At 47.0% G+C, this 26,889-nt stretch overlaps 1 protein-coding gene across 5 annotated transcripts in view; it reads right to left on the bottom strand.

Annotated features, from left to right (window-relative positions):
• Window positions 1-26,637, bottom strand: part of LOC309354166 (UDP-glucuronosyltransferase 2A2-like) — a 29,136-nt gene extending 2,499 nt beyond the window's left edge. The window contains exons 1-4 of one of the 5 annotated variants that reach the window (XM_081884140.1): window positions 25,887-26,637; window positions 6,164-6,312; window positions 4,083-4,214; window positions 1,545-1,632 (exon numbers count right to left, since the gene is read on the bottom strand). In XM_081884140.1, the coding sequence (XP_081740266.1) occupies window positions 1,545-1,632; window positions 4,083-4,214; window positions 6,164-6,312; window positions 25,887-26,622 (1,105 nt within the window). In that variant the 5' untranslated portion in view covers window positions 26,623-26,637. Of the gene's footprint in view, window positions 1-1,544; window positions 1,633-4,082; window positions 4,215-6,163; window positions 6,313-11,421; window positions 12,188-15,069; window positions 15,978-19,275; window positions 19,343-19,571; window positions 20,491-25,886 lie in introns of those variants that run through there. The other 4 variants (XM_081884137.1, XM_081884139.1, XM_081884138.1 and 1 more) reach the window with 4 other exon arrangements.
• Between the last annotated feature and the right edge of the window lie 252 nt (window positions 26,638-26,889).

Here is a 26,889-nt window from a genome sequence, read left to right as displayed (position 1 = left end):
CCTGGTAGTGACGGTTCCGGTTTCCGAACTATTTCTGTCAGCCGAACATCTGACGGCGCTTCCTTTGCTTCCGACTGGCTGCAGGAGCTTCCTGCAGCCAATCATAAGCCTTGCTTTGGTTTGAGAACGTTTTGGAAGTCTTCCGGAATGGATTCTGTTCAACTTCCAAGGTACAACTATAGTGGTTTATATCTTTTGATTACCATGATCGCCCATATTTTTAGTCAGTTGTTAAGAAAAATATGGGCGATCATGGTAATCAAAAGATATAAACCACTAGTAGTTGGGGACGTGGGTGGCGCTGTGGTCTAAACCACAGAGCCTAGGGCTTGCCCATCAAGGTCGACGGTTCGAATCCCCGCGACCGGGTGAGCTCCTGTTGCTTGGTCCCTGCTCCTGCCAACCTAGCAGTTCAAAAGCATGTCAAGTGCAAGTAGATAAATAGGTACCACTCCGTCGGGAAGGTAAATGGTGTTTCCATGTGCTGCTCTGGTTCGCCAGAAGCAGCTTAGTCATGTTGGCCACATGGCCTGGAAGCTGTCTGCAGACAAACGCCAGCTCCCTGGGCCTATAGACCGAGATGAGCGCGCAACCCCAGAGTTGTCCAAGACTGGACCTAATGGTCAGGGGTGCCTTTACCTTTTTAGTAGTCAGTTGATACCTGCTGAGACCACCAAACTATCACAACTCCAGCTGCTGATAACATGAGACCAGAATAATTATAGTGACTTGTTGGCATCTGTCTGTCTCAAGAAACAATGGAGTGCACCCCTGGAGAAAAGCACTGGAGAATCACAACGCCTATTGTGGCAGTAGAGACCAGTACAGTGGTACCTCGGGTTAAGTACTTAATTCGTTCCGGAGGTCCGTTCTTAACCTGAAACTGGTCTTAACCTGAAGCACCACTTTAGCTAACGGGGCCTCCTGCTGCTGCCGCACCGCTGGAGCACAATTTCTGTTCTCATCCTGAAGCAAAGTTCTTAACCCGAGGTACTATTTCTGGGTTTGTGAAGTCTGTAACCTGAAGCGTATGTAACCTCAAGTGTATGTAACCCGAGGTACCACTGTAGTTAATGTCAGTTATGAGTGTCTTAACCCTTGCAGCGGTCCCATACAAGGCTAAAACCTACAACTTTGGTGTTAACCAGCACCACGCTCTAACCATCAGAGTTATCCAAAGATGACAATGCTTTAAGATCTGGACTCCATCTGATAAAAGCAGATTATTGCAACTGATTATTGGTTACAGCATTCAGGCTTAGTCCAGTTGATATACAATCCCTTAATATTGCCATTCACACACACAAAAAAATGTGTTTCAAGAATTTTCAGTGCTCAAGCACAAAATAGCGCTTTCTAAAATGCAGGTATTTTGCAGTCACCCAAATTATGAATACTTGGAAACTCTGGTTTTCAAATACATTTTGTGGGTTCCACAGTGCTTTGCGTGTGTAGTTTCCAACATGGAAATGCAGGGGTTGTATTTCCTAGCAATTGTCAGAATGGAGCAATGAAGCCAATGTTTGCAGCATAAGATCTCTCACCAAGAAGGTCGTTTTGTGGGATCCAGTCATAAAGTCTGGTGTTGGCTCCTAATGTGTCTGGCCTTTTTCCTTTGTAGCGCCAGAGAACCTGGGATTTGGGGGGGCAGGGAGAAATGAAAGAATAATTGCAAAGATAATAAACTTGATGCTGGCCCGCAGGTTATATTGACCTTTTATCAACACAAAGGAAAGGGAAAAGATTAAAAGTTAAAACATTGAGCATGAATACAGCTAAAGCCGAACATATTTTTAGCACATTGCTTAAGTACAGTGGTACCTCGGGTTAAGTACTTAATTCGTTCCGGAGGTCCGTTCTTAACCTGAAACTGTTCTTAACCTGAAGCACCACTTTAGCTAATGGGGCCTCCTGCTGCCGCTGCGCCGCCGGAGCCCAATTTCTGTTCTTATCCTGAAGCAAAGTTCTGACCCTGAAGCACTATTTCTGGGTTAGCGGAGTGTGTAACCTGAAGCGTATGTAACCCGAGGTACCACTGTATATGCTTAAATGCTCTCTATAAAAACCAGCGCTTCAGCAGTTGTGGGGTTTTTTTGTCTTTACACAAAAAGACAGAACCAGTTTTCTTTTTGAAAACCTCAAATATGTGCCTATTTTAAATGGCCAAGAAGAGTTAAGTTCTATTCTATTAATTGATCTATAAATATGTGGAGCCCTGGTTGAGATTGTACCCCGTCCTAGACATAATGTTGTTTAATTAAAATGTGAGTAGTATACGTATTTATATTATGTGTTATATATTATTTAGCTAAACTTTCTCCAGTGTTATTTTATGTCCCATATTGGTATTCAATGGACATTACTCCCATGTATCTCTTCCCAGAAGAATTAGTACATCATTTGCAAAGTAACTTTTGCCTCTCGCCCACTATGTTAAAGGGAAGTGTATGTGCACAAATAACTTCAAATATATAAATATATATAAAACGGCTTCATATTTCAGAGAAGTATAGCATTCTGAAAATATCACAAACAAAAGTCAAATGCAAAAATAAGGTTAAAATTCCACTTTTGATAGCAATTGCATACGATATCCTCTCAAACATCACCATAAACTGAAATCACATAAGGGGACCTTAACGACAACTACTACTTATTAAATTTGTTAGTCATTTTATCTTGCCCAAGGCAACCCAAAACAACCTACAAACGAAGCAAAACCCTACATAGAAAACCAGAGCATTAGAATCATCCCACCCATTTCTAAAAGGCCACACTTGGTTAAAGGGCATCTGCCGCCACAGAAGAGGCCTATTCTTACGTTGCCACGTTCCAAACTTCTCATGGAGGGTATGCATGGAGAATGGCCTCAGATGATGATCTCATTCAGGGGTCGGCAACTTAAGGCTTATGGGCCACAAGCGGACAATGGGGGTTGTTTAACCGGTCCATGGACCCCCGCCGCCCACTTGGTTGGCTCCCGTGCACTGCGCTAAACTGGCGGTCCGCCTTCCATGATGCTGGCTGGCTTCCCATTGGCTGCAGGAGCCTCCTGCAGCCAATGGGAAGCTGCTCACGCCTCCTCCACGCCAGAAGGAGTGCCAGAAATAGTGTTTGCGCATGCACGGGCACTCCAGTCCACTGCGGTGTCTGCGGGACCATGAACCAGCCCAAGCCACAAAAACTTTGCCAACCCTTGATGGTTGGTTCATATGGAGATAGGCGCTTCTTTCAGTATTGTGGTCTTGAGGTGTTTAAGGCTTTATAGGTCAAAACCCAACACTTTTAGTTGGGCCTGGAAGCTAACTGGCAGTCCGTGGGGTTGGACCAGAATTGGTGTTATATGCTCAAGCCATCTTGCCTGGGTGAGCAACCTGGCCGTGGATTCTACAGAGACAGCCATTTCCCCCACACCCAATATGCAAGCATGTTTTTATCCATGGGTAGGCAACTCCTGCCAACCTCGCAGTTCGAAAGCACGTCAAAGTGCAAGTAGATAAATAGGTACCACTCCGGCGGGAAGGTAAACGGTGTTTCCATGCGCTGCTCTGGTTCGCCAGAAGCGGCTTAGTCATGCTGGCCACATGACCCGGAAGCTGTACGCCGGCTCCCTCGGCCAATAAAGCGAGATGAGCGCCGCAACCCCAGAGTTGGTCATGACTGGACCTAATTGTCAGTTGTCCCTTTACCTTTATCTTAGGCAACCTAAGGCCCGGGGGCCGGATCCGGCCCAATCGCCTTCTAAATCCAGCCTGCGGTCGGTCCGGGAATCAGCGTGTTTTTACATGAGTAGAATGTGTGCTTTTCTTTAAAATACATCTCTGGGTTATTTGTGGGGCATAGGAATTCGTTCATTTTTTTCCCCTTCCAAAATATAGTCCGGCCCCCCACAAGGTCTGAGGGACAGTGGACCAGCACCTTGTTGAAAAAGTTTGTTGTCCCCTGTATTCTATCAGTAGTAGGAACACCCTAGCCTCTCCCAACTGAAGCATTGTGTTCACTTTTCCAAAGTCCAGCATACAACTTTTATATATATATATAAAAAAACAAACAGCACGAAGCAGGCATCCAAAAGAACATACCTTCTGTGGAAGCTGGCTGAGGGCCAATGCGATCATGTTCCCCTTTTCCTCTGTTAAGTTTTTAATCATTGAGCCCAGGGAGAAGACCACAATGCCGTGTTCTCCTGAACTCTGGACAAATTTTTCCATTTCCTATTAAAAGGCAAAAGCAATTAAAAGTAACATTCCCTCTGCTGCTTGAAATGCATACATGACTAGCTGTGGTAATCCATTTTTCTTGGCTTGTTTTATAAGTTGTGCTGTAATCACATCCTTAACATTGGCTGTGCTGACTGGGAAATGGGAGAGATTTTCTAAGTAAAGCAGAGTGTCTAACATTTGGAGCACACCAATGTCTGGAGGGCCACAGGTTCCTAACTTCTGAGAAAGAGAGATGAAATAACTAAAATGCAGAAGACAACAGTAGTGAGGAATTTAATTTGCAATTGTGAGAAAGATACATTTTTGTTTAACGTCAGTGGAATTCCATCATTCATCATAAGGTGGCAGTGTCCCCCAGCAATACATGAAATTCATCTTCCAGTTTTTGAGAATTACCTTGAGAGATATACTACTACTACTAATAATAATAATAATAGTAAATATCAGGCTTCAGTTAATGAAGTGTTTTGTACTACTAAGCCTATGGTATTTATGATGATAACAAGGGCAAAAACTGCTTCTCCTTCCTGTTATGGTTGTCAATCGAAGTATTAAATCTTGGGAGAATATTTTATAGCTTTATGAATTGCAGTTCATTTTTGTTTTACTCTGCCTTTGTCAACTTGCCTTATTTGACAAGTTGAATCTAATCCACATCACACGTGTGTGTGTGTGTGTGTGTGTGTGAGAGAGAGAGAGAGAGAGAGAGAGAGAGAGAGAGAGAGAGAGAGAGAGAGAGAGAGAGAGAGAGAGATTGGGGAGGGAATTAAATCTGGCTACTAAGGACCCTGAATATAATAATGACAACAAGATCAATATTAACACCTGGCCTAGTCTAACATTATCAGTTCTAAAGTCCTAAAGGGGAAATGATAACTAAGGTGTGATGGCCTGGGAATCGGATTCAGAAGCTGAATCTGAGGAGTCGCAGCCTGCACAGGAGTCCCCGCCTCCAGGGCCGGCTGACCTGGAGCAGGTGCTTGAATCTGAAGGGCCTGCACCTGTGCCAGATCTTCAGGAGCAGACACCAGATGCATCCACTCTGGCTCCGGAGGTGATTGAGGACCCATTGCCTGCAAGTGCACCTCTCCCAGCCCTGTCAGGGGAAGGTGAAGCTGCCCCTGGGTCCAGTAACCCTCCAGCCTCTCCTGAGCTGCAGAGGCTCAGGGCAGAGAGGCGGAGGGAACTAAGTTCTCCCAGAAGGAGTGCTCGCCTTAAGGCCAGGAGAGGCGGGTCACCTGTGGGCCCGGACTGCCCAATGCCTCAGAGGAGATAAAGGCCATACATGCTCTAGCCGTCTGAGGTCCCGCTTCATTTTCCGAAGCTCCTCGGTAAACCAGGGAGCCCAGTTTCTACGGGGTCGCAGAGGGCGCTTAGGTGCGATCTCATCGATGGCTGCCAGGAGCTGGATATTCCAGCCCTCAACAAGCTCAGTCAATGAGTCGCCAGGGGGAGCAAGATTGACGGAATCTATCAAATTATGGTGCTGGAGGAGACTCTTGAGAGTCCCATGGACTACAAGAAGATCTAACCTATCCATTCTTAAGGAAATCAACCCTGGGTGCTCACTGGAAGGACAGATCCTGAAGCTGAGGCTCCAATACTTTGGCCACCTCATGAGAAGAGAAGACTCCTTGGAAAAGACCCTGATGTTGGGAAAGATGGAGGGCACAAGGAGAAGGGGACGACAGAGGACGAGGTGGTTGGACAGTGTTCTGGAAGGTACAAACATGAGTTTGACCCAAGTGCGGGAGGCAGTGGACGACAGGAGTGCCTGGTGTGCTCTGGTCCATGGGGTCACAAAGAGTCGGACACAACTAAACAACTAAACAACAACAACTTGTCCTCGCCACCACACGTCCTCCCCTTTCCTGGTGGTGTTTTGTAGGAGAACCAGGCACGATTACCATGACCAGTTGACGGACAAAGGAGGGAATTACCTCTGGCAAAGGCTTGGCTGGCTGGCAGTGCAGACCCCCCACAAACTCAAAATTGGGTAGGAAAGGCCGCGGGAATTCAAAGTCCCAGTAGGTACGAATCAACCAAATCTCTGCTTTCCCCATCACTTCACATAATGTTGTGGGTCTCCCTGTTGAGTGAGAAAAAGGAAGGGGGTTAAATTCAGCTCCACTCTTCTTCCCAGATTCAACCGCTTTGGCAAACTTGCTTCCAGAAATACTGTGGTTCAGACATTACATTTCAGCAGTGTAAGGTGCACCTGAAAAAAGAAGAAAATTAATGTGAACCACAACAGGGGGCTGAGCTTGCAGAAATGCATGTACTGTACATGCTTGCTTGTTAGGATTGGCTTTGGCTCCTTGGTGGATACTCTTTCAGCGGCACACCCAAGCTCACTAGATAGATAGTTTATTACGGCCATAGGCCCATATTCAATACATCATACAGCAAAGCAGTTAAAAAATAAAATTAATAAATTAAAATACGTTTAAATCAAGTACATCTCAAACCGTGAATTTCTAAATTCCATTAAAATAAGGACAATATAGCGCTTAAAATATCAAATTATCAATATAAATCAATATTATTTAGGCAAAATCAATAATCATAGAGTAATACATTTTTCCTCTTATAAGCTAATACTGTTATCAGAAATCTGGCAACAGAAAGAGACCTACTCGGATCAGAATCTTGCAGTAAATGTATTAGCTGTGTTTCCAAGGAGTCACCCGAGATTTCCACTAATAAAGGGGACAAAAATCTGATCCGAGAAACTGAATGTAGTGAACAACAGAATAGTATATGTTGTAAAGATTCTGTAGATCTATTATCGCATACACACACACCGCTGACATCTGACCATTGGAAAATCTATTATTCAAGACATTGGAAGGAAAGGCGTTAAATCTTGCCTTAATAAAGGCATATCTGTGGGCCGCTACAGACAAAGAAGTCAAATAAGATGGTAACTGCTGAGAGGGCACTATGCCAAGATTTAATGGTGAGCAAGTGAACCCAGGACACAGGTGGCGCTGTGGGTTAAAGCCTCAGCGCCTAGGACTTGCCGATCGAAAGGTCGGTGGTTCGAATCCCTGCGGCGGGGTGCGCTCCCACTGCTCGGTCCCAGCGCCTGCCAACCTAGCAGTTCAAAAGCACCTTCAGGTGCAAGTAGATAAATAGGGGCCCCTTACCAGCGGGAAGGTAAACGGCGTTTCCGTGTGCGGCTCTGGCTCGCAAGAGCAGTGATGTCACGCTGGCCACGTGACCCGGAAGTGTCTCCGGACAGCGCTGGCCCCTGGCCTCTTAAGTGAGATGGGCGCACAACCCCAGAGTCTGGCAAGACTGGCCCGTACGGGCAGGGGTACCTTTACCTTTAAGTGAACCCAAGCTCACTGTTGTGTAATAGTTGAAAGAACCCACTGCTTCAAAGTCAGGGTTGATAGCTGAGGGCACATCACTGTTGCTTCCAATCTGCTTACATCAGCTTTCCCTAACTTGGCTCCTTCCTGAAGTTTTGGACTACAGAGTCCATCAGCCTCGGCCAGCATGTCTGCACTGAGGCTGATGGGAATTGTAGTCCAAAACCTCTGGAGGGAACCAGGCTGAGGGAGGCTAGCTGACGCTGCATTTCTCAGGGTTTTTGACACCTTATGTGCAAATTCTCAGTGACCCACTAGGAAAGAGTTTGGAATGAACCATCTTGAATATTTTTTTTAAGAAAAGGGAGGAATAAGAAACACCTAATACAGTGGTACCTCGGGTTACATACGCTTCAGGTTACAGTCTCCGCTAACCTCCGCAAACCTCGGGTTAAGAACTTTGCTTCAGGATGAGAACAGAATCGTGCTCTGGCGGTGCGACGGTAGCAGGAGGCCCCATTAGCTAAAGTGGTGCTTCAGGTTAAGAACAGTTTCAGGTTAAGTACGGACCCCCAGAACGAATTAAGTACTTAACCCGAGGTACCACTGTATTGAAAAGGAAACACAACATTTATTTTTCAGGAAGGATCACTTCCTGTTCACAGGTCATTCCTATGTATCTCACACAGTTGTTGTCTTCCACTGTCCCAATTCTGTCATATTTCTCCCATTCTTCCGCTGCCAAAAACATTCCCAGTGCCCTCCTGTGCTTACGATGAAAGCAAAAGAGGAGCAGTGCAGCATCAGACCGAAGTCCATTTAGCCCAGCCTGGTGTTTGCAGCAGTGGCTGGGCAGATCTGCTTCTAGCAAGTTTCCAAGCTGGGCTTGAAGGCAATGCCTCTCTGCTTCCCTCTCTCCTTTCCCAGCACCTGGTGCTCAGGGATATATACTGTACCATCTTCAAACATCTGGTTGTTCATTGAGGAGGGCTGAGTTAGCCTTCACATCTCTTTGGTTACACTTTTTAAAATGCACCCCTCAAGAGTCCAGTATCTCGGTTGGCAGGTGTCAGGAGCCGGTTGGCAATAAATCACACAGCGTCAGTAAAGTTAACTCTTTATTCAAGGAAACATGGTTGGCTCAGGAGGCCAGGACTACTGAGCACAGCAACTCTTCCCGGTAGATCTTGCCCCTGTGAGGCCGTTCCCTTCTGTGTGTCCTCACCTTCCCAACAGCTCCCTAAGTCTCCTCCTCCCCTGGGTACTTTCCAAGCAATCTGAGCATCCACCAGCATGCCTATCTTTGCCCCATCCTCTTCATACTTCTTCTGGTTCTGGGTGACCAGGCAGGAGGGGAGCTGGTCACAGCAGAAGGGGGAGACCCCCTGGTTTCTTCAGCAGCCTGCCTCATCTCTGCTTCATGGTCCTCCTCTTCTCCAGCCTCCACTTCTGCCTCTGAGTCTGAACTGCTCTCTTCCACAGCCTCTTCCTGCTCACTAAACCCTGTTGCCTCTTCAGCTTCCAAACCTCCTCCTCCCGGTCTGCTCCCTCTTCTCCCTCTAACCACTCATTGTCTTCCCATCCCACCCCCTGGGCTCTGAATCATAGAATCATAGAATCATAGAGTTGGAAGAGACCACAAGGGCCATCGAGTCCAACCCCCTGCCAAGCAGGAAACACCATCAGAGCACTCCTGACATATGGTTGTCAAGCCTCTGCTTAAAGACCTCCAAAGAAGGAGACTCCACCACACTCCTTGGCAGCAAATTCCACTGTCGAACAGCTCTTACTGTCAGGAAGTTCTTCCTAATGTTTAGGTGGAATCTTCTTTCTTGTAGTTTGGATCCATTGCTCCATGTCCGCTTCTCTGGAGCAGCAGAAAACAACCTTTCTCCCTCCTCTATGTGACATCCTTTTATATATTTGAACATGGCTATCATATCACCCCTTAACCTCCTCTTCTCCAGGCTAAACATGCCCAGCTCCCTTAGCCGTTCCTCATAAGGCATCGTTTCCAGGCCTTTGACCATTTTGGTTGTCCTCCTCTGGACACGTTCCAGTTTGTCAGTGTCCTTCTTGAACTGTGGTGCCCAGAACTGGACACAGTACTCCAGGTGAGGTCTGACCAGAGCAGAATACAGTGGCACTATTACTTCCCTCGATCTAGATGCTATACTCCAATTGATGCAGCCCAGAATTGCATTGGCTTTTTTAGCTGCCGCGTCACACTGTTGGCTCATGTCAAGTTTGTGGTCAACCAAGACTCCTAGATCCTTTTCACATGTACTGCTCTCAAGCCAGGTGTCACCCATCTTGTATTTGTGCCTCTCATTTTTTTTTGCCCAAGTGCAATACTTTACATTTCTCCCTGTTAAAATTCATCTTGTTTGTTTTGGCCCAGTTCTCTAATCTGTCCAGGTCGTTTTGAAGTGTGGTCCTGTCCTCTAGGGTGTTAGCCACCCCTCCCAGTTTGGTGTCATCTGCAAATTTGATCAGGATGCCCTTGAGTCCATCATCCAAGTCGTTGATAAAGATGTTGAATAAGACCGGGCCCAAGACAGAACCCTGTGGCACCCCACTAGTCACTCTTCTCCAGGATGAAGAGGAACCATTGATGAGCACCCTTTGGGTTCGGTCAGTCAGCCAGTTACAAATCCACTGAGTGGTAGCATAGTCAAGACCACATTTTACCAGCTTCTTTACAAGAATATCATGGGGCACCTTGTCAAATGCCTTGCTGAAATCAAGGTAGGCTACATCCACTGTGTTCCCTTCATCTACCAGGCTTGTAATTCTGTCAAAAAACGAGAGCCTTCTTCATTTGGGGGTTCCCCAGCTGGTGCCTCCCACCGCTTCTCTGCATCTAGCCAGTCTGCGACACCAGCCTCAGCATCCACTTTATCGCATTAACAGGAAACCAGAACTATGCTGGGCGCACAGCCCACTTGCTGCCACTTGGCTCCTCCCCTGCTGCTGCCAGCAAGTAAACAAACCCGGAAGGGGGTGGCTCAGTGCTACTGGGATCACAAGCCAGCCTCAAACTGCTGCTTGTTACTGGTTTTATGACTCCTGGCTTGTTTAAAGTAAAATGAGATGAGCCACTGTTGCTCATGCCATGCATATTTCTCTGTCCCGTTATCATCTGTGGTCAAACAGGTTTCGCAATCTTTTTCCACGTACTTCAAAGCCCCACAAATCAACAGCAAACAGCAGCAGACCCTGTTGGCCAAAGATGATACCATTTTCAACTTTTTGGGGTGGAAGCATCAGAAGAGAGGAAGCTGCCTTATACTGCCTTGGTCCATCTAACTCAATTCTGTCCGCACTGACTGGCAAGGGCTGTCCAGGGGTCTCTCTCACAGCTACCTGGAGATGCTGAGAACCTTCTGCATGCAAATCTGATGTTCTGCCACTGAGCCACAGCCTGCCCCAGAGCATCTGACTGTAACTTTGGATAAATAAAACCCTGGCACCTCTGAAGAACAAAAACCCTAAAGTTTGCCTAAGGTAAAGGTAAAGGGACCCCTTACCATGAGGTCCAGTCGTGACCAACTCTGGGGTTGTGGCGCTCATCTCGCTTTATTGGCCGAGGGAGCTGGCGTACAGCTTCCAGGTCATGTGGCCAGCATGACTAAGCCGCTCCTGGAGAACCAGAGCAGCACATGGAAACGCCGTTTACCTTCCCGCCGGAGCGGTACCTATTTATCTACTTGCACTTTGATGTGCTTTCGAACTGCTAGGTTGGCAGGAGCAGCGACCGAGCAATGGGAGCTCACCCCGTCGCGGGGATTCGAACCGCCGACCTTCTGATCGGCAAGTCCTAGGCTCTGTGGTTTAACCCACAGCGCCACCCGCGTTCCGTAAAGTTTGCCTACACTTACCTAAAATCTCGCTGTAATATCGATCCCACTCACTTGCCAAAGAATACAGGAAAAATCCATCGTTGAAAGCATAGAAGAGGACATTTTTCATCCTCTCAACAAAGCTCATCCTGTCACTCATCCCTCCAGTGCTGGCACCGACGTAGGAAGGAGGAGCTGGGAGTTGTCCACAGAGTCTCTCCATGCTGTTGCCATCTGAGAAGCGCAAAGTGTACAGAAAGGGGATTCCGAGCAACTCGGCCAGCAGGTCACCACAAGGTGTCAGTGGGTCTGAGATGAGGACATTAAAGTCCTCCTTCCTCAGCATCGCTACCCGCGTCTCATTGTGGAAAATGCTGTCGCAGATCTGTTTGAACACTTCTTCGAAGGAAGCAACTAATTCTCTCATCTTCTGCATAGCTTTCCAAAAAGGGAGCGTGGGCAACTCGTACGTCGCTACATCCAGGAATTTCTGCAGAACAGCCGACACCTCCTCTTTGGTGAAGGTCACAGGCAGGACCTCAATGTGGTAAGAGGAAGACGATGCCTCTTTCGGATCGATCAAGTAAGAGGCTGAGGGTATCAACACCGTCACTGAGTGGCCCCTCAAGGCCAGCTCATTGAGCATCATCTTTATGTTAATCCAGTGGCTGCCATCTGTGGGCCAGACAAGAACTTTCCCACCAGAACTGATGCCCCAACAGCACACCTGTAGCCAGAAGAGAACGAGAAGCTTCTTCTCCTGCATAGCGGCAAACAGAAACGTTTCCCCAGCAGAGTGACAATGACCCCACCTGATGATTGCACAATTAAATAATGAGTCTATTTGCCCAGCCCTAAGCAGAGCAAAGATCCTTTATGCGGTGAGTATCAATGGCATGTAACAAATCCCGGAATGGACTGCTTCAATACAGTTGTACCTTGGTTCTCGAATTTAATCCATTCCGGGAGTCCAGAATGGTTCCAGAACCAAGGCACGGCTTCCGATTGGCTGCAGGAGCCATGGAAGCCACACTGGACATTCGGCTTCCGAAAAACGTTCAAAAATCAGAACAATCGATCGTTCAGGAGCCAAAACGTTCGAGTTTAAAGGCATTCGACTTCTGAGGTTCCACTGTATAGGCTATTCAAAAAGATAACGTCAAGTCACTTCCTCCACTAGATTCTTCATGTGATATACTGCTCGTTTCTGAAACTGGGCTCCCATTCTCAAAAGGCAGGAAATGGAATGGAAACTCCATAACTGATTGAGTTTATTGTGATAGCTGAGCTGGTAGAGCATGAGATTCTTCATCTCAGGGTTGTGGGTTTGAGCTCCATGTTGGGCAAAAGATTTCTGAATGTCAGGGGAGTGGACCAGATGATCCTTAGGTTCCCTTCCAACTCTTATGATTCTATGAAATGATAAGATTACCTGCATGGCATTGTGCGATTTGTTCATCCGTCTAAAACATTTGTCACCAGGTCTTCATTAATAAATAATAATAGTATTTTTTTATTTATACCCCGCTCTTCCCAGTTTAGAAAACCAGGTGCAGAGCAGCTAACAACAAATTTAAAATGCTTAATTGATGCAACAAAAAACAGCATAAAATACAGTATAAAACGTGAACAACAATAAAATTCAGAATTCAAAAATCAATTTAGGGGGGAAATCCATGCAATAAGCATTAGATGATCACCAGGGCTAGCTGGCTATTTTAGTCCTATTTGGGCCAGTGAGGAGACCAGGGGAGAATTAGCTGTGGGATCCCAGAGCGGATAATCTTCATAAAAAGGGGAGGGGGAGGGAAGGAAGGGGAATAAAAGATCAGGCTAAGTTCAAATTGAAAACCAGGCAGAATAGCTCTGTCTTACAGGCCCTGTGGAAGGAAGTTAAATCCTGCAGGGCCCTCGTCTCATGGGGCAGAGCATTCCACCAGGTCGGAGCCATCACTGAGAAGGCCCTGGCCCTGGTGGAGGATAGTCTGACTTCCTTAGGGCCTGGGACCTCTAAACTATGATTATTCATGGAACTTAAGCTCCTCTGTGGGGCATACCAGGAGAGACGGTCCCATTGCTGCACTGCTGCAGGCAGTCTCAGAGGGGAACAATACTTAAAACTGAACCGATACAATAAGACACAGCTAAATATATCAGGGAAGATAGACTAAAGGGTTCCACCCAAGGCCTGATACCGCCAAAGTTGTGACGTTTTGCTACGGGAAAGGCAAACCTGCCGATGCAGGAGAATTCCTTTCTGGCCCTTCAACAGCGACCTTGACGTAGCAGCACCTGCGTACCAGCGGAGAAAAGGTTAACCTGCAAAAGAAGTCTTAACTGAGGGTGGGTAGGGTGGGAGAAGCTCTGGAGCCAACTGACGATTTCCAGGTAAGGTCCTCCCCCTATTGTGTGGGCAGGTAGTCCCTCCCCCTACCTGGCTCGATCACCTTGGCAACGCCTCCCCATTGGGCAACTGACTGAGGTAGGCGGAGACCTCCAGGTATCCCACCTGGGGAAGGCAAAGTCAAGCCTGTGCTAATGGTGCCATATAGGGTCCAGGGGGCTGCGCACGACCACGCAAAGGGTGCCCCCCTTTAATGTGGGGAGCGGTAATTGTGGAATGCTCTGCCCAGGAAGTGGTGCTGTGGGTTAAACCACAGAGCCTAGGACTTGACAGTCAGAAGGTCGGCGGTTCAAATCCCCGCGATGGAGTGAGCTCCTGTTGCTCGGTCCCAGCTCCTGCCAACCTAGCAGTTCAAAAGCACAAAGTGCAAGTAGATAAATAGGTACCGCTCCAGTGGGAAGGTAAACAGCGTTTCCGTGCGCTGCTCTGGTTCACCAGAAGCGGCTTAATCATGCTGGCCACCTGACCAAGAAGCTGTATGGCAGCTCCCTCGGCCAATAAAACGAGACGAGCGCCGCAACCCCAGAGTCAGCCACGACTGGACCTAATGGTCAAGGGTCCCTTTACCTTTACCTGCCCAGGAAGGCAAGCCTAACACCATCACTATCCTTGCTTGGTTCCCTAAATCCCCATTCCATCTCCCTCTTCCACTTCAGTACTGGAGCTAGACTGGGTCAAGGACCAGGCAAAATAGAGAGCAAAGCAATACAACAGACATGTCTCCATGCATCAGAACTTACAGGTGCGGATGTCAAAAATACAGTAACCGAGGACTACATGGAACTGGCGGAAATGACTGGCAGAATCCGAGACCAGGGAGAAGAGTTGGTAGAAGAAGATTGGAAGAAATTTAAAGACTATTTACAGAAACACTGTAAAATTAAAGAATGTTAGAAGGATGCTGGAATGAAGTTATGTGGTTTTAGCAATAATGTTACAAAGGGGCATGTAAAAATGGATTGTTAACAGGTGATAATGTAAAGTTACAATATATTAAGATAAAATATCAAGATAAAAGCAAAAATGGTAAGGACTTGCTGAAACAACTATTGAACTAGAATACAAAAAAGGGAGGTGTGAGGAGGTCAGGGAAACAAGCAAATGAAAGACAAGACATGGAAAGACTGATTTGTTTTTAATTGTTCTTATTTTTCTATATTTTGTACTTTTTGTTTCTTTTTCTTTTTCTTCTTTTTATTTTTGTAACTTCTTAGAAACTTTAATAAATACTATTTTTTTAAAAAACAAAAATACAGTAACCGAAACTCGGAGCAGGATCTTACCTAGAACATCGCTATAGAACTGATGCCAGTCTCCATAGAGAACTTGATGGTAGAGGAAATCATTTGAGAGGTAGAAGAGCATGTTTTGGAGTCGCTCCATGAAGGACATCCTGTCTGTTAGCGCCTTCATGCTTGCAGGCACATAGGATGGAGGGGCTGGCAATCCGCCACAAAGACGCTCCACTGTGTTTGCCACAGAGAATCGATAGGTGTATATAAATGGAATCCGGAGTATCTGAGCCAACAGTTCTGCACAAGGATAGAGAGGATCTGCAAGGAGAACATCGAATCCAGCTGATTCCATCTTCTCCAGCAGTTTCTCATTCGTCACAGCCATCTGGCAGAAAGTTTTCTGCCGATGCATCGTCACAGTTACGATGTCAGACAACTTGTTGAAAAACTCCCAGTAAGTTAGTTCATGAACATCATACGTCATAAAATATACTAAGTTCTGCAGCAGATCTTCCATCTCTGCCCTTGAGAATGGAGTGGATATCACTTCTACCTGGAAAGGAGAAGGTTCGCTGGGGTCAATTTTCCGGAAGAATGAAGGCAGGAGCACAGTCACTCGGTGGCCTCTGGCTGTGAGCTCATTCGTGATGAATTCCATATTGATCCAGTGGCTGTCGTCTGCCGGCCAGATGAGGACATTCCCACTGGAGGCTGAGTCCCAAAAGAACACCCAAACCACGGAAAACACCAGCAGCCATTTTGCAGCCATTGCCTCCTGGCTTTCCCACGCTTGATTCAGAGAGCTCCAAGGTGGTTGCGACAGGCTTGGGCTTATGCAGGGCACTCCTCTAATCTGTGCCTCTCCTCCCTGTTTCACCTTTGCCGTACTTTGGCACAGAGTTCGTCAAAGCAAAGGTGGTTTTCTGCTACAGCAAAATCCTGTTACAGATGGCATAGCATGATCCTGTCGAAACGTGGGTTCATGATTGTCACTCCGCCTAGCTATGAAACAGCCTCTCTGTTCAATATACACTTTTGTTTGTCTTACTAGGAATTACTCTCAGGTAACCTCTCTATGGGATGTGGGTGGCGCTGTGGGTTAAACCACAGAGCCTAGGACTTCACAGTCAGAAGGTTGGCGGTTTGAATCCCCGTGACAGGGTGAGCTCCCGTTGCTCGGTCCCTGCTCCTGCCAACCTAGCAGTTCAAAAGCACGTCAAAGTGCAAGCAGATAAATAGGTACCGCTCCGGCGGGAAGGTAAACAGCGTTTCTGTGCGCTGCTCTGGTTCACCAGAAGCGGCTTAGTCATGCTGGCCACATGACCCAGAAACTGTACGCCGGCTCCCTCGGCCAATAAAGTGAGATGAGCACTGCAACCCCAGAGTCAGTCACGACTGGACCTAATGGTCAGGGGTCCCTTTACCTTAACCTCTCTATGTGGCCCATAATATTTGCACACAAAACTTGAAGCAAATGAAATGGTTTTCCTATAAGCACAGGACTGAAGAAACCTTTTTTTTGCTTGTGGGACCATAGTTTCTTCTGGTCAACTGTGAACAGTGGCAGATTGAGGGCAGCGTGACCAGTTTCCCAGGACTGGTCACCATGCCACAGGGGGCATCGCAGGGCTTTGCAGCTATGGCATAATGCACATGCAGAATGGAAGGTTGGAGGTTGTGATGGATTTTGGCCTCTCGCAGGATGCTGCTGAAATTTGAAAGACCAAAGTCCACACCTACCGTAAACATCAGCCTCGAATGCAGAGGCACCTGTCGTTTTCAAAGAAAATGGTTGATATTTAACAAAGTCCTGCCCAGAGCAGACTCACTGATATTAAAGAATCTAAGGTAGTCCGTCATGTCCATTAAACTCAATAGGTCTACTCTGCGTAGGGCTAGGTCTAAAAATCTCTGGCAACCCAATATCCTTTGTTGCTGAGGTGCTAGGGCCATTCCCAGTGGCTCTGATGACCTCTAAAGCCTACAATTAGACACATAGATAGTGTTTCGAGCATATACAGGTGGGGAGATGCATGCCAAGACAGAGTAAAGATGGCTATTGGCCAAGACGACATTCTCCTGCAGTTTCGTGCAGCAGATGAGGATGCATTCTCTGTGGTGCTGGTGGTTAAATGAATCAGTGTCAACTGCTATGGGATGCTGTGCAAGGAACAGGATTATGTGGGTAGTCGGTTTCACAAGGCAAGTCTTCGTATTGTCTCCAGTTAGTTACATCAATAGGACTAGGGGTTGTTGTTGTTGTTTAGTCATTTAGTTGTCTCCGACTCTTCGTGACCCCATGGACCAGAGCACGCCAGGCACTCCTGTCTTCCACTGCCTCCCGCAGTTTGGTCAAACTCATGTTGGTAGCTTCGGGAACACTGTCCAACCACCTCGTCCTCTGTCGTCCCCTTCTCCTTGTGCCCTCCATCTTTCCCAACATCAGGGTCTTTTCCAGGGAGTCTTCTCTTCTCATGAGGTGGCCAAAGTACTGGAGCCTCCACTTCAGGATCTGTCCTTCCAGTGAGCACTCAGGGCTGACCTCCTTAAGAGCTAGGGCTAGCGGTAGTCTTGGGTGAAGAAAGTTCAAGGGTAAGAATTCACTCCTCCTCTCAGAGAACCTAAGCCTCCCTCACCTGGGGTGATGTCTCTGCCAGAGAAGGATGAAGCAGTGGCAGGCTGCCCACCTAGACCCGTAAAGATGAGCAGGTCCTCAGGCAATGGGAGGTTGCTCACTGATGGGCTGTCAAGTACAGGAAAATCCTGGCTGGCTCATAAGAGCATCCCTCTTTCTACCTTGAGCCCAGCATCTTCCAACTCAGGCTGGTCCGTCTTTCCCCCTCCTGTCTGTAGCACCACCTCCTGCATTCTTATACGCTCCACCTCCTGTGCCTCATCAGACCACTGAAAATGGTCCTGACTTCGCCAGTCTACCATGCCCCTCACCCTATCAGAGTGCTTTGTGGATCCAGCCAGCAGCTAGGCCATAGCTGTCAACTTTCAAATAATAATAATAATAATAATAATAATAATAATAATAATAATTTATATCCCGCCCTCCCCAGCCGAAGCCAGGCTCAGGGCGGCTAACAACAATCAAATAATCAAACATTCTAAAAATATTTCATTATAAAAATTAATTAAAATCAAATTGATGGCAACCGATTAAGCAAAATTCTGTGCAGGTTGCCAGAGGAGGGAGTCAGGCTGCGCCCTGACCAAAGGCCTGGTGGAACAACTCTGTCTTGCAGGCCCTGCGGAAAGATGTCATGTCCCGCAGGGCCCTAGTCTCTTGTGACAGAGCGTTTCACCAGATTGGAGCCGCAGCCGAGAAGGCCCTGGCTCTAGTTGAGGCCAGCCTAACCTCTCTGAGGCCTGGGACCTTGAGGATGTTATTATTTGCAGACCGTAGGTTCCTCTGTGGGGCATACCAGGAGAGGCGGTCCCGTAGGTACGAGGGTCCTAGGCCGTATAGGGCTTTAAAGGTTAAAACCAGCACCTTAAACCTGATCCTGTACTCCACCGGGAGCCAGTGCAGCTGGTATAGTACTGGATGAATGTGATCTCGCAGCGAAGACCCCATAAGGAGTCTCGCTGCGGCATTCTGCACCCGCTGGAGTTTCTGAGTCAGTCTGAAGGGCAGCCCCACGTAGAGCGAGTTACAATAATCCAGTCTGGAGGTGACCGTCGCATGGATCACAGTGGCTAGGTCAGGGCGAGAGAGATAAGGGGCCAACTGCTTAGCTTAGATTTGAAAATAAGGGATCAGCAGCCTCGAAAATAAGGGATCAGCAGCCTCACCTGTCCCGGGGACAGTCTACGGGATATCTAACAATCCGGGATAGCAGCGGGAAGCTGCGGGAAACGGCGCTGAAGTAAGGGCATTTCCCACAAAAAAAGGGAAGGTTGACAGCTATGAGCTAGGCAGAATCGCCATAGAGGGTTACACAAGCAGGTGGGGATGCTTGACAGTCTCATTTGGTCCATGTGGACCAAACCAAGTCACACTTTCACAAACCACCACACAGAATGGAACAGAAGAGCTAGAGTCAGATATCACGCCTCTCAGAATTCCATCATGCAGTTTTTGGCTCAAGCAAGGCATAAAATACTCGCTTTTAAATTGTAGCCCAAAACGTGGGCAACGGATACAGGAAATATGAGTAGATGTTATGTGAAATATGGTGACAGTGTGCATCTCTGCTTGCATTTTGGTGTGATATATCCACAAATTAGCAAAAAAGAATAACTTACATTTCTGCACTGTTCTTCTACAAAGTGGGGATGCAGAGTTCAATCGTAGCATCAGAAAGAGATGTACAGGTAAGGGGAGCTGAAACACCTCTTACCCTTGCACTAGATTCATACCTCATGCTCAGTTGCCTAAATTCTGCTTTCCCTGCCCTCTCCCACCTCAACACTGGAGCTTGACTGGGTGATGGACCAGGCAAAAATGAGGAAAAGCACAGCACAGAAATGTGTATGTGAAACAACACTTTTTGATGTTGATGTCAAAAATACAATGACCCGAACGAGGAGCGAGCTCTTACCTAGAACATCACTATAGAACTCATCCCAGCCTTTATATTGAACGTGCTGGAATAAGAAATCTTGGAAGAGGTAAAAGAGCATGTTTCGGACCCGCTCCGTGAAGGACATCCTGTCTGTTAGTTCCCCTGTGCTAGCAGGCACATAGGATGGAGGGGCTGGCATACATCCACAAAGACGCTCCACTGTGTTTCCAAAAGAGAATCGATAGGTGTATATAAATGGAATCCTTAGCTTCTGAGCCAACAGCTCTGCACAAGGAATGAGTGGATCTGCAAGCAGAACATCAAAACCAGCTGATTCCATCTTCTCCAGCAGTTTCTCATTTGTCACAGCTATATGACAGACCGTTTTGTATCGACCCATCACATGTGTTACTAAGGCATTCAACTTGCTGAAAAATTCCCAGGAAGAAAGTTCTCGGATCCCATAAGTGCATAGATGTATGTAGTCCTGCAGGAGACCTTCCATCTCTGCCTTTGAGAACGGAGCAGATATCACTTCTATCGGGAAAGGGGAAGGTTCACTGGGGTCAATTATCCGGAAGAATGAAGGCAGGAGCACAGTCACTTGGTGGCCTCTGGCTGTGAGCTCATTCATGATGAATTTCAAATTGATCCAGTGGCTGTCGTCTGCCGGCCAGATGAGGACATTCCCACTGGAGGCTGAGCCCCAAAAGAACACCCAAATCACGGAAAAGACCAGCAGCCATTTTGCTGCCATTGTGTCCTGGCTTTCCTCCACTTGATTCAGGGTGATCAAAGGTTACTGTGACAGGCTGGGCTTGTTCAGAGCACTCCTGAATTTCACTGCTCTCCACCCTGCTTAAACTTTGCCGTTCTTTGGCACAGAGACTTTCCAAGAAAGGAAGGTTCTCTGCCGCAGGAAAATCCTGCTGGGGATAACATAGCATAGTTCTTTCGAAATCCGGACTCCTCCTCCTACAGCAAGTAACAAAACAGGTTCTCTGCTCAGTGGAGAAGTTTGTTTATTTCTCCAGGAATAACTCAGAATGAGTCATCCAATGACTTCAGCTAAACTCTCCATATGGCCCATAATATTCACACCTAGAGCTCGAAGCATATGAAATTGTTTGCCTGTAACTCAGGAGTGGAGAAACTGCAATATTTAGGACATAATATTAACATGGCAGCAAGGGAAAAGTTGTGGCAAGTAGATATAGAATTTACTGCCCGTTACACACTAAAGGAGAACTATTTGGAAATGATATGCAGATGGTATTTAACACCTAATAAACAGGCTGAGATGTACAAGATTGTATCAAATACCGTATTTTTTGCTCTATAAGACTCACTTTTTCCCTCCTAAAAAGTAAGGGGAAATGTGTGTGCGTCTTATGGAGCGAATGCAGGCTGTGCAGCTATCCCAGAAGCCAGAACAACAAGAGGGATCGCTGATTTCGCTGCACAGCGATCCCTCTTGTTGTTCTGGCTTCTGAGATTCAGAATATTTTTTATCTTGTTTTCCTCCTCCAAAAACTAGGTGCGTCTTATGGTCTGGTGCGTCTTACAGAGCAAAAAATACGGTAAATGTTGGAAAAGCAAACAGTCCAAAGGGTTATTTTTTTTCATACGTGGTGGACTTGTAAAAAAGCAACAGGCTTTTGGGAAATGATACACAATGATACACAATTTTATGTTATAGTTGTAGCGCCCCCTGCAGCGCTCCTGAGGCTCTGCACCCAGCCCCATATCCACCTCTGAGCAACCATGGTGTTGTAAACAAAAATTGCACATTCCTGTCACAATGGTCAGCCTAGGAGAGGTCCTGGCATGTCCATGCTATCTCAACATCCGCTGCTCGTGGGAGACAACTCTATGGGTCGGGTCAGGCCCCTGCTGCACCACTGATCACAGCAGCGGGATAATTGTATCATCTCTTTTTTCATTCCATCACTGTGTTGTTAGAACTGGAAGATAAATAGCTGACTGCAGCAGGATAGTGATAAGAAGCTCAGGGAATGTGGGGTCAAGGGACCATACAACGTATTATGCCAACTGCAACAGGAATTAATTCTGCTGATAAGATAACAAGAGGCCCTGCAAAGTGCAGGATGGAACCCAAGATACACACATCCAACTTTTTCGAGGCCTGTTCACAAGCCATCAGGAATGGTTATATAAACCATTGTCCCCACTGCAAAGCAGATCAAGTAAACACCAAACCATTCAAAACAGCCTGCATGTGAACTGCAGTGTCGAATTCCTGTGTGTGTGTTTTGCTTACGGAACCTAAGCTTCGGCTATTTGTAAAAATAATCTAATTACCAGAAAGCATGGGGGTCAAGGGGGTTGTGATGTAAGCAAATCTCCAGGCACAAAGAAATCTTTGTACCTGCTGAGATATTGAGATGGCTCATACTGTCTTTTATTCCCCTTTTAAAAAAAGCTGTTAGGTAAGTCTGCCATATGAAGTGTGTTCAGAACATAATAGAACATGCAGTTTAGGGGCATTTTCATTTAGTCCTCCCTCTGTTGTTGCAGATTTGCAAAGAAGAAATGAAGCCAAGGTGATGAGATCTGGCAAAAGAATTTCCCTGACAGATGCTGAATGGATAAAGTGTTGACCTCTTGCCAGCAAGTCTCGGTTCCAAATCCTCATTCACACATGAAGCAAACTGAGTAGCCTTGGCAAGGAAATAAATGCCACTCCACCCTGTTGGTTTTGTATAAGAACCAGAAGATGTGCATCTACCCTCACATTGTTGGGGAGGTGGAAATAATAATCTACAAACCCCCACCCCACAAAATACAAAAAAGGGGGCTGAGTTAAGACAGGAGGGATATATATCGTCTTAAACTGGCCTATGGGGTGCCCCCCAAAAGTCCAAAAAGTGACTCTGAGGAATCATCATGTGAGCATGCTATCATGGTTATGTTAATAATAATAATTTATTTATACCCCGTCCATCTGGCTTAGTTTCCCCAGCCACTCTGGGCGGCTCCCAATCAAGTGTTAAAAACAGTACAGTGTTAAATATTAAAAACTTCCCTGAACAGGGCTGCCTTCAGATGTCTTTTAAAGATAGGATAGCTGCTTATTTCCTTCACATCTGAAGGGAGGGTGTTCCACAGGGTGGGCGCCACTACCGAGAAAGCCCTCTATCTGGTTCCCTGTAACCTCACTTCTCGCAGTGAGGGAACCACCAGAAGGCCCTCGGTGCTGGATCTCAGTGTCCGGGCTGAACGATGGGGGTGGAGACGCTCCTTCAGGTATACAGGACCGAGGCTGTTTAGGGCTTTAAAGGTAGGCACCAACACTTCGAATTGTGCTCGGAAACGTACTGGGAGCCAATGCAGATCTCTCAGAACTGGTGTTATTTGGTCCCGGCGGCCACTCCCAGCCACCAGTCTAGCTGCCAAATTCTGGATTAATTGCAGTTTCCAGGTCACCTTCAAAGGTAGCCCCACGTAGAGCACATTGCAGTAGTCCAAGCGGGAGATAACTAGAGCATGCACCACTCTGGTGAGACAGTCTGTGGGCAGATAGGGTCTCAACCTGTGTACCAGATGGAGCTGGTAGACGGCTGCCCTGGACACAGAATTGACCTGCGCCTCCATGGACAGCTGTGAGTCCAAAATGACTCCCAGGCTGCGCACCTGGTCCTTCAGGGGCACAGTTACCCCATTAAGGACCAGGGAATCCCCCTCACCCGCCCGTCCCCTGTCCCCCCAAAACAGTACTTCTGTCTTGTCAGGATTCAACCTCAATCTGTTAGCCGCCATCCATCCTCCAACCGCTTCCAGGCACTCACACAGGACCTTCACCGCCTTCACTGGTTCTGATTTAAAGGAGAGGTAGAGCTGGGTGTCATCTGCATACTGATGAACACCCAGCCCAAACCCCCTGATGATCTCTCCCAGTGGCTTCATATAGATATTAAAAAGCATGGGGGAGAGGATGGAACCCTGAGGTACCCCACACGTGAGAACACAGGGGTCTGAACACTTATCCCCCAACGCCACTTTCTGGACACGGCCCAGGAGAAAGGAGCGGAACCACCGTATAACAGTGCCCCCAGCTCCCAGCCCCTCTAGACAGTTTAGTGTCCTAACTCCCCACCTTCTTTCCTAACCTTTATGATCAAGGAGAAAAGGCCGTGAAACGTGTGTGTGTGATTTCTAGTTTTAATAATCTGACCTCTTCTCGATCAGCTGCAAGCAGCAACTCCTGGAACCACCTAAGATATCAGGAAGGACTTCAAGGGAAGTAGGGAACTCCAGAAGAGCTATGAGGAATCTGCAGCTTCTAGGATTGGAAGGGAAGTGTGGTTCTCCAGAAGTTGCTGATTTGCAACTCCTGTTATCACTGACCATTGGGCATGCTGGCTAGGTAAGGGCTGATGCGACTTGCAATCCAGGAACTTTTGGACTCCACAGATCCACCCAACTCTGCACGCTAGAGCTACTCCTCACAACTTGGGCTCTTTGAATCCCTTGAAAGCAAAGCAACAGCACAATCTTAAACATTTCTTCTCAGAAGTAAGCTCTACTGGTTTCAAGGGGGTTTATGATCAGGTAGATGGAGTGAAGGGGACGCAGGTGGTGCTGTGGGTTAAACCACAGAGCCTAGGACTTGCCGATCAGAAGGTAGGTTGTTTGAATCCCCACGATGGGGTGAGCTCCCGTTGCTCTGTCCCTGCTCCTGCCAACCTAGCAGTTCGAAAGCACATCAGAGTGCAAGTAGATAAATAGGTACCATTCCGGCGGGAAGGTAAACGCTGTTTCCGTGCGCTGCTCTGGTTCGCCAGAAGCAGCTAAGTCATGCTGGCCACATGACCCGGAAGCTGTACGCCGGCTCCCTCGGCCAGTAAAGCGAGATGAGCGCCGCAACCCCAGAGTCGGCCACGACTGGACCTAATGGTCAGGGGTTCCTTTACCTTTACCTTAGGTGGAGTGAGGGTTGCTGCGGAATTTGAAAAGATATATACTGTATAGAGACAAGGGATTTGGAAGGTAGGTAGGGTGTGGGGTGATAGGAAAAGAGTGGCTTTAGTGAGGTGTGCTGGGAAAAAGAAAAAAAATTCCTTTCAGTAGCACCTTAAAGACCAACTAAGTTAGTTCTTGGTATGAGCTTTCGTGTGCATGCACACTTCTTCAGATACACGAAATGCACACGAAAGTTCATACCAAGAACTTTAAGGTGCTACTGGAAGGTGTTTTTTTTTGTTTTGACTATGGCAGACCAACACGGCTACCTATCTGTAACTGGGAAAAAGAAGAAAGGGAAAGATGAAAGGCTGGGCTCCATCTTAGGAAGGCTCTCTGAAGGAAGGGGCGTAGGAAGGGGGGGCGGGTCACCCCAGTGCCATCATGGAGGGGGGTGACTAATTATCAAGGAACAGTTCCTGCCCTACTAGGGCGGTTCATAAAAAAACTTTTTTGAAAATGCCTGCTCCAAAGGTCTTATCTTACTACACTAGGGATTATATAGCTATATATGAAATGTCATGCATATCAGTTAATATCTTGACCCTCCTCCACGAAAATAGCTGTTTATTTGGCCGTTTTCCTATGTCGTGAAGGCTGAAATTTCAATTCAGTGGGGCAGGGTCAAGATATTAACTGATTTTTTTTTTTTTGTTTTGGTAAACCACTTTGCAGGTTTTTTAGAAATATTTTTTTTAAATAAATAAATAAGCAATAAATATAAATAAAATAGCACAAGCCAAAACACAATCCATCTTGTAGATTTAAGTATATGTCCACAGTCACCTAACTTGTTATCAGAGGCCCAGAATCCACATTCCTTTGTAAGAAAATATGAAATGTCATAAAACCATTTTTGCAGGCAAAATATAATAATAAATCAATGGGGGGACGACAAGAAATTTTCCACACCGAGTACCACCTGACCTTCCTACGCCTCTGTCTGAAGACTGGCTGGGAGAGATCCCATTGACTCCAATGCTGCACTGCTGTGGGGAGCAAGCCTTGTTTGAGACGCTGCAATATCTGGAATCCCTCCTAAGGTATTAAGGAGGAACAGAAGTAGAACAGAAGGCAGAGAAACTCAGTGAAGCAATAAAAGAGCAAAGTAGGCGAGATATGCTACTCCTTCTATTACTGGTGGCCAGGCTACCTGGCTTGGTAGTGTCTACCTCCAACTGAGAGTGGCTCCACGAAGCCTCAGGATGAGGCCTTTCCAGTCCTGCAACCTGGGTCCCCCTTTTTATTGGCTATGCCAAGGACTGCTCCAAAAACCCTCTGCATGTCCGGAGCAGCTACTCTACCAAATAATAGTACTTTGAGGAGGAGGAAGAGGAGAAGGAAGAGGAGGAACAAAAACAGGCTTACCTAAAACCTCACTGTAATAAGAGTCCCATTCTCCCCAGTAGGTCTGGAAAACATAATCCTGCAGGTGGTAAGATATCAAATTTTTCACCCTTTCCCCAAACGACAATCTGTCCGTGAGCTCAGACAGAGTAGCAGGAGCGTACGAAGGAGGGGAGGGTATTTTCCCACAGTGTCTCTCCACCGTTGAGGCCGGAGTGAAGCGCAGGGTGTACACAAATGGGACGTCCAATTTCACAGCAATCAGGTCACCACAGATTGTCACAGGGTCCACAAGGAGTACGTCGTATCGGCTCTTTGCCAGCCGGGCCATGAGTTCCGGATTGGCCAACACTCCTTCGCACATTTGCCTGTTGAGCATGACTGCTTTCTCCATCAGTTTCCCCAGTTCTTGGTAGAACGTGTGGAAGGTCAGTGTGGTGGGCATATGGTTGAACCACAGCATTATGATCTCACTGATAAAGGTTTCAAAGTCGCTCGTTACGAAGGGCACAGGGTAAACCTCAAACGTGGCACCTGATACATCATCACTAGGTTTGATGGAGATGGCAGCTGTAGGAACTAGGATGCTGACATTGTGACCTCTGTGCAGCAGTTCTTGAATGATGACCTTAACGTTGAGCCAATGGCTGGCTTCTGTTGGCCAAATAAGCACATTCCCACAGAAGACGTTTCCTACTAGGGTGACCTGAAGTATCACCAGCTGGATTACAACCGCTCTTGCTGAGATGGAGGTCATGATGTGTTTTTTTTGCGTAGCCACGTTTTCTTCTTCAATAATTCCCCAGCAGAGGAGCGTTATTTAGCATTTCACTTCTCTGGGGAAACCTTCTGTCTCATACTCTCCTTCACTTTTGACCAAAGGTGTTTAATGTTTATAAAGTCTCTAACAGGAATGCTGCTGTTGTTGAAGAAGAAGCTAAAATGAAAAAAGGCAGAAGGGTCATTTTTTCACCTATTCTGCACAACGAAAACCAATGCATGTTTCACCCATCTTAATACATAC

The sequence above is a fragment of the Podarcis melisellensis genome (genome assembly GCF_964234715.1).
Source record: "Podarcis melisellensis genome assembly, chromosome: 13".
NCBI lineage: Eukaryota > Metazoa > Chordata > Lepidosauria > Squamata > Lacertidae > Podarcis > Podarcis melisellensis.
Note: the sequence above shows the minus strand (reverse complement) of the source record. Positions and strands in the feature narration are given on the sequence as shown.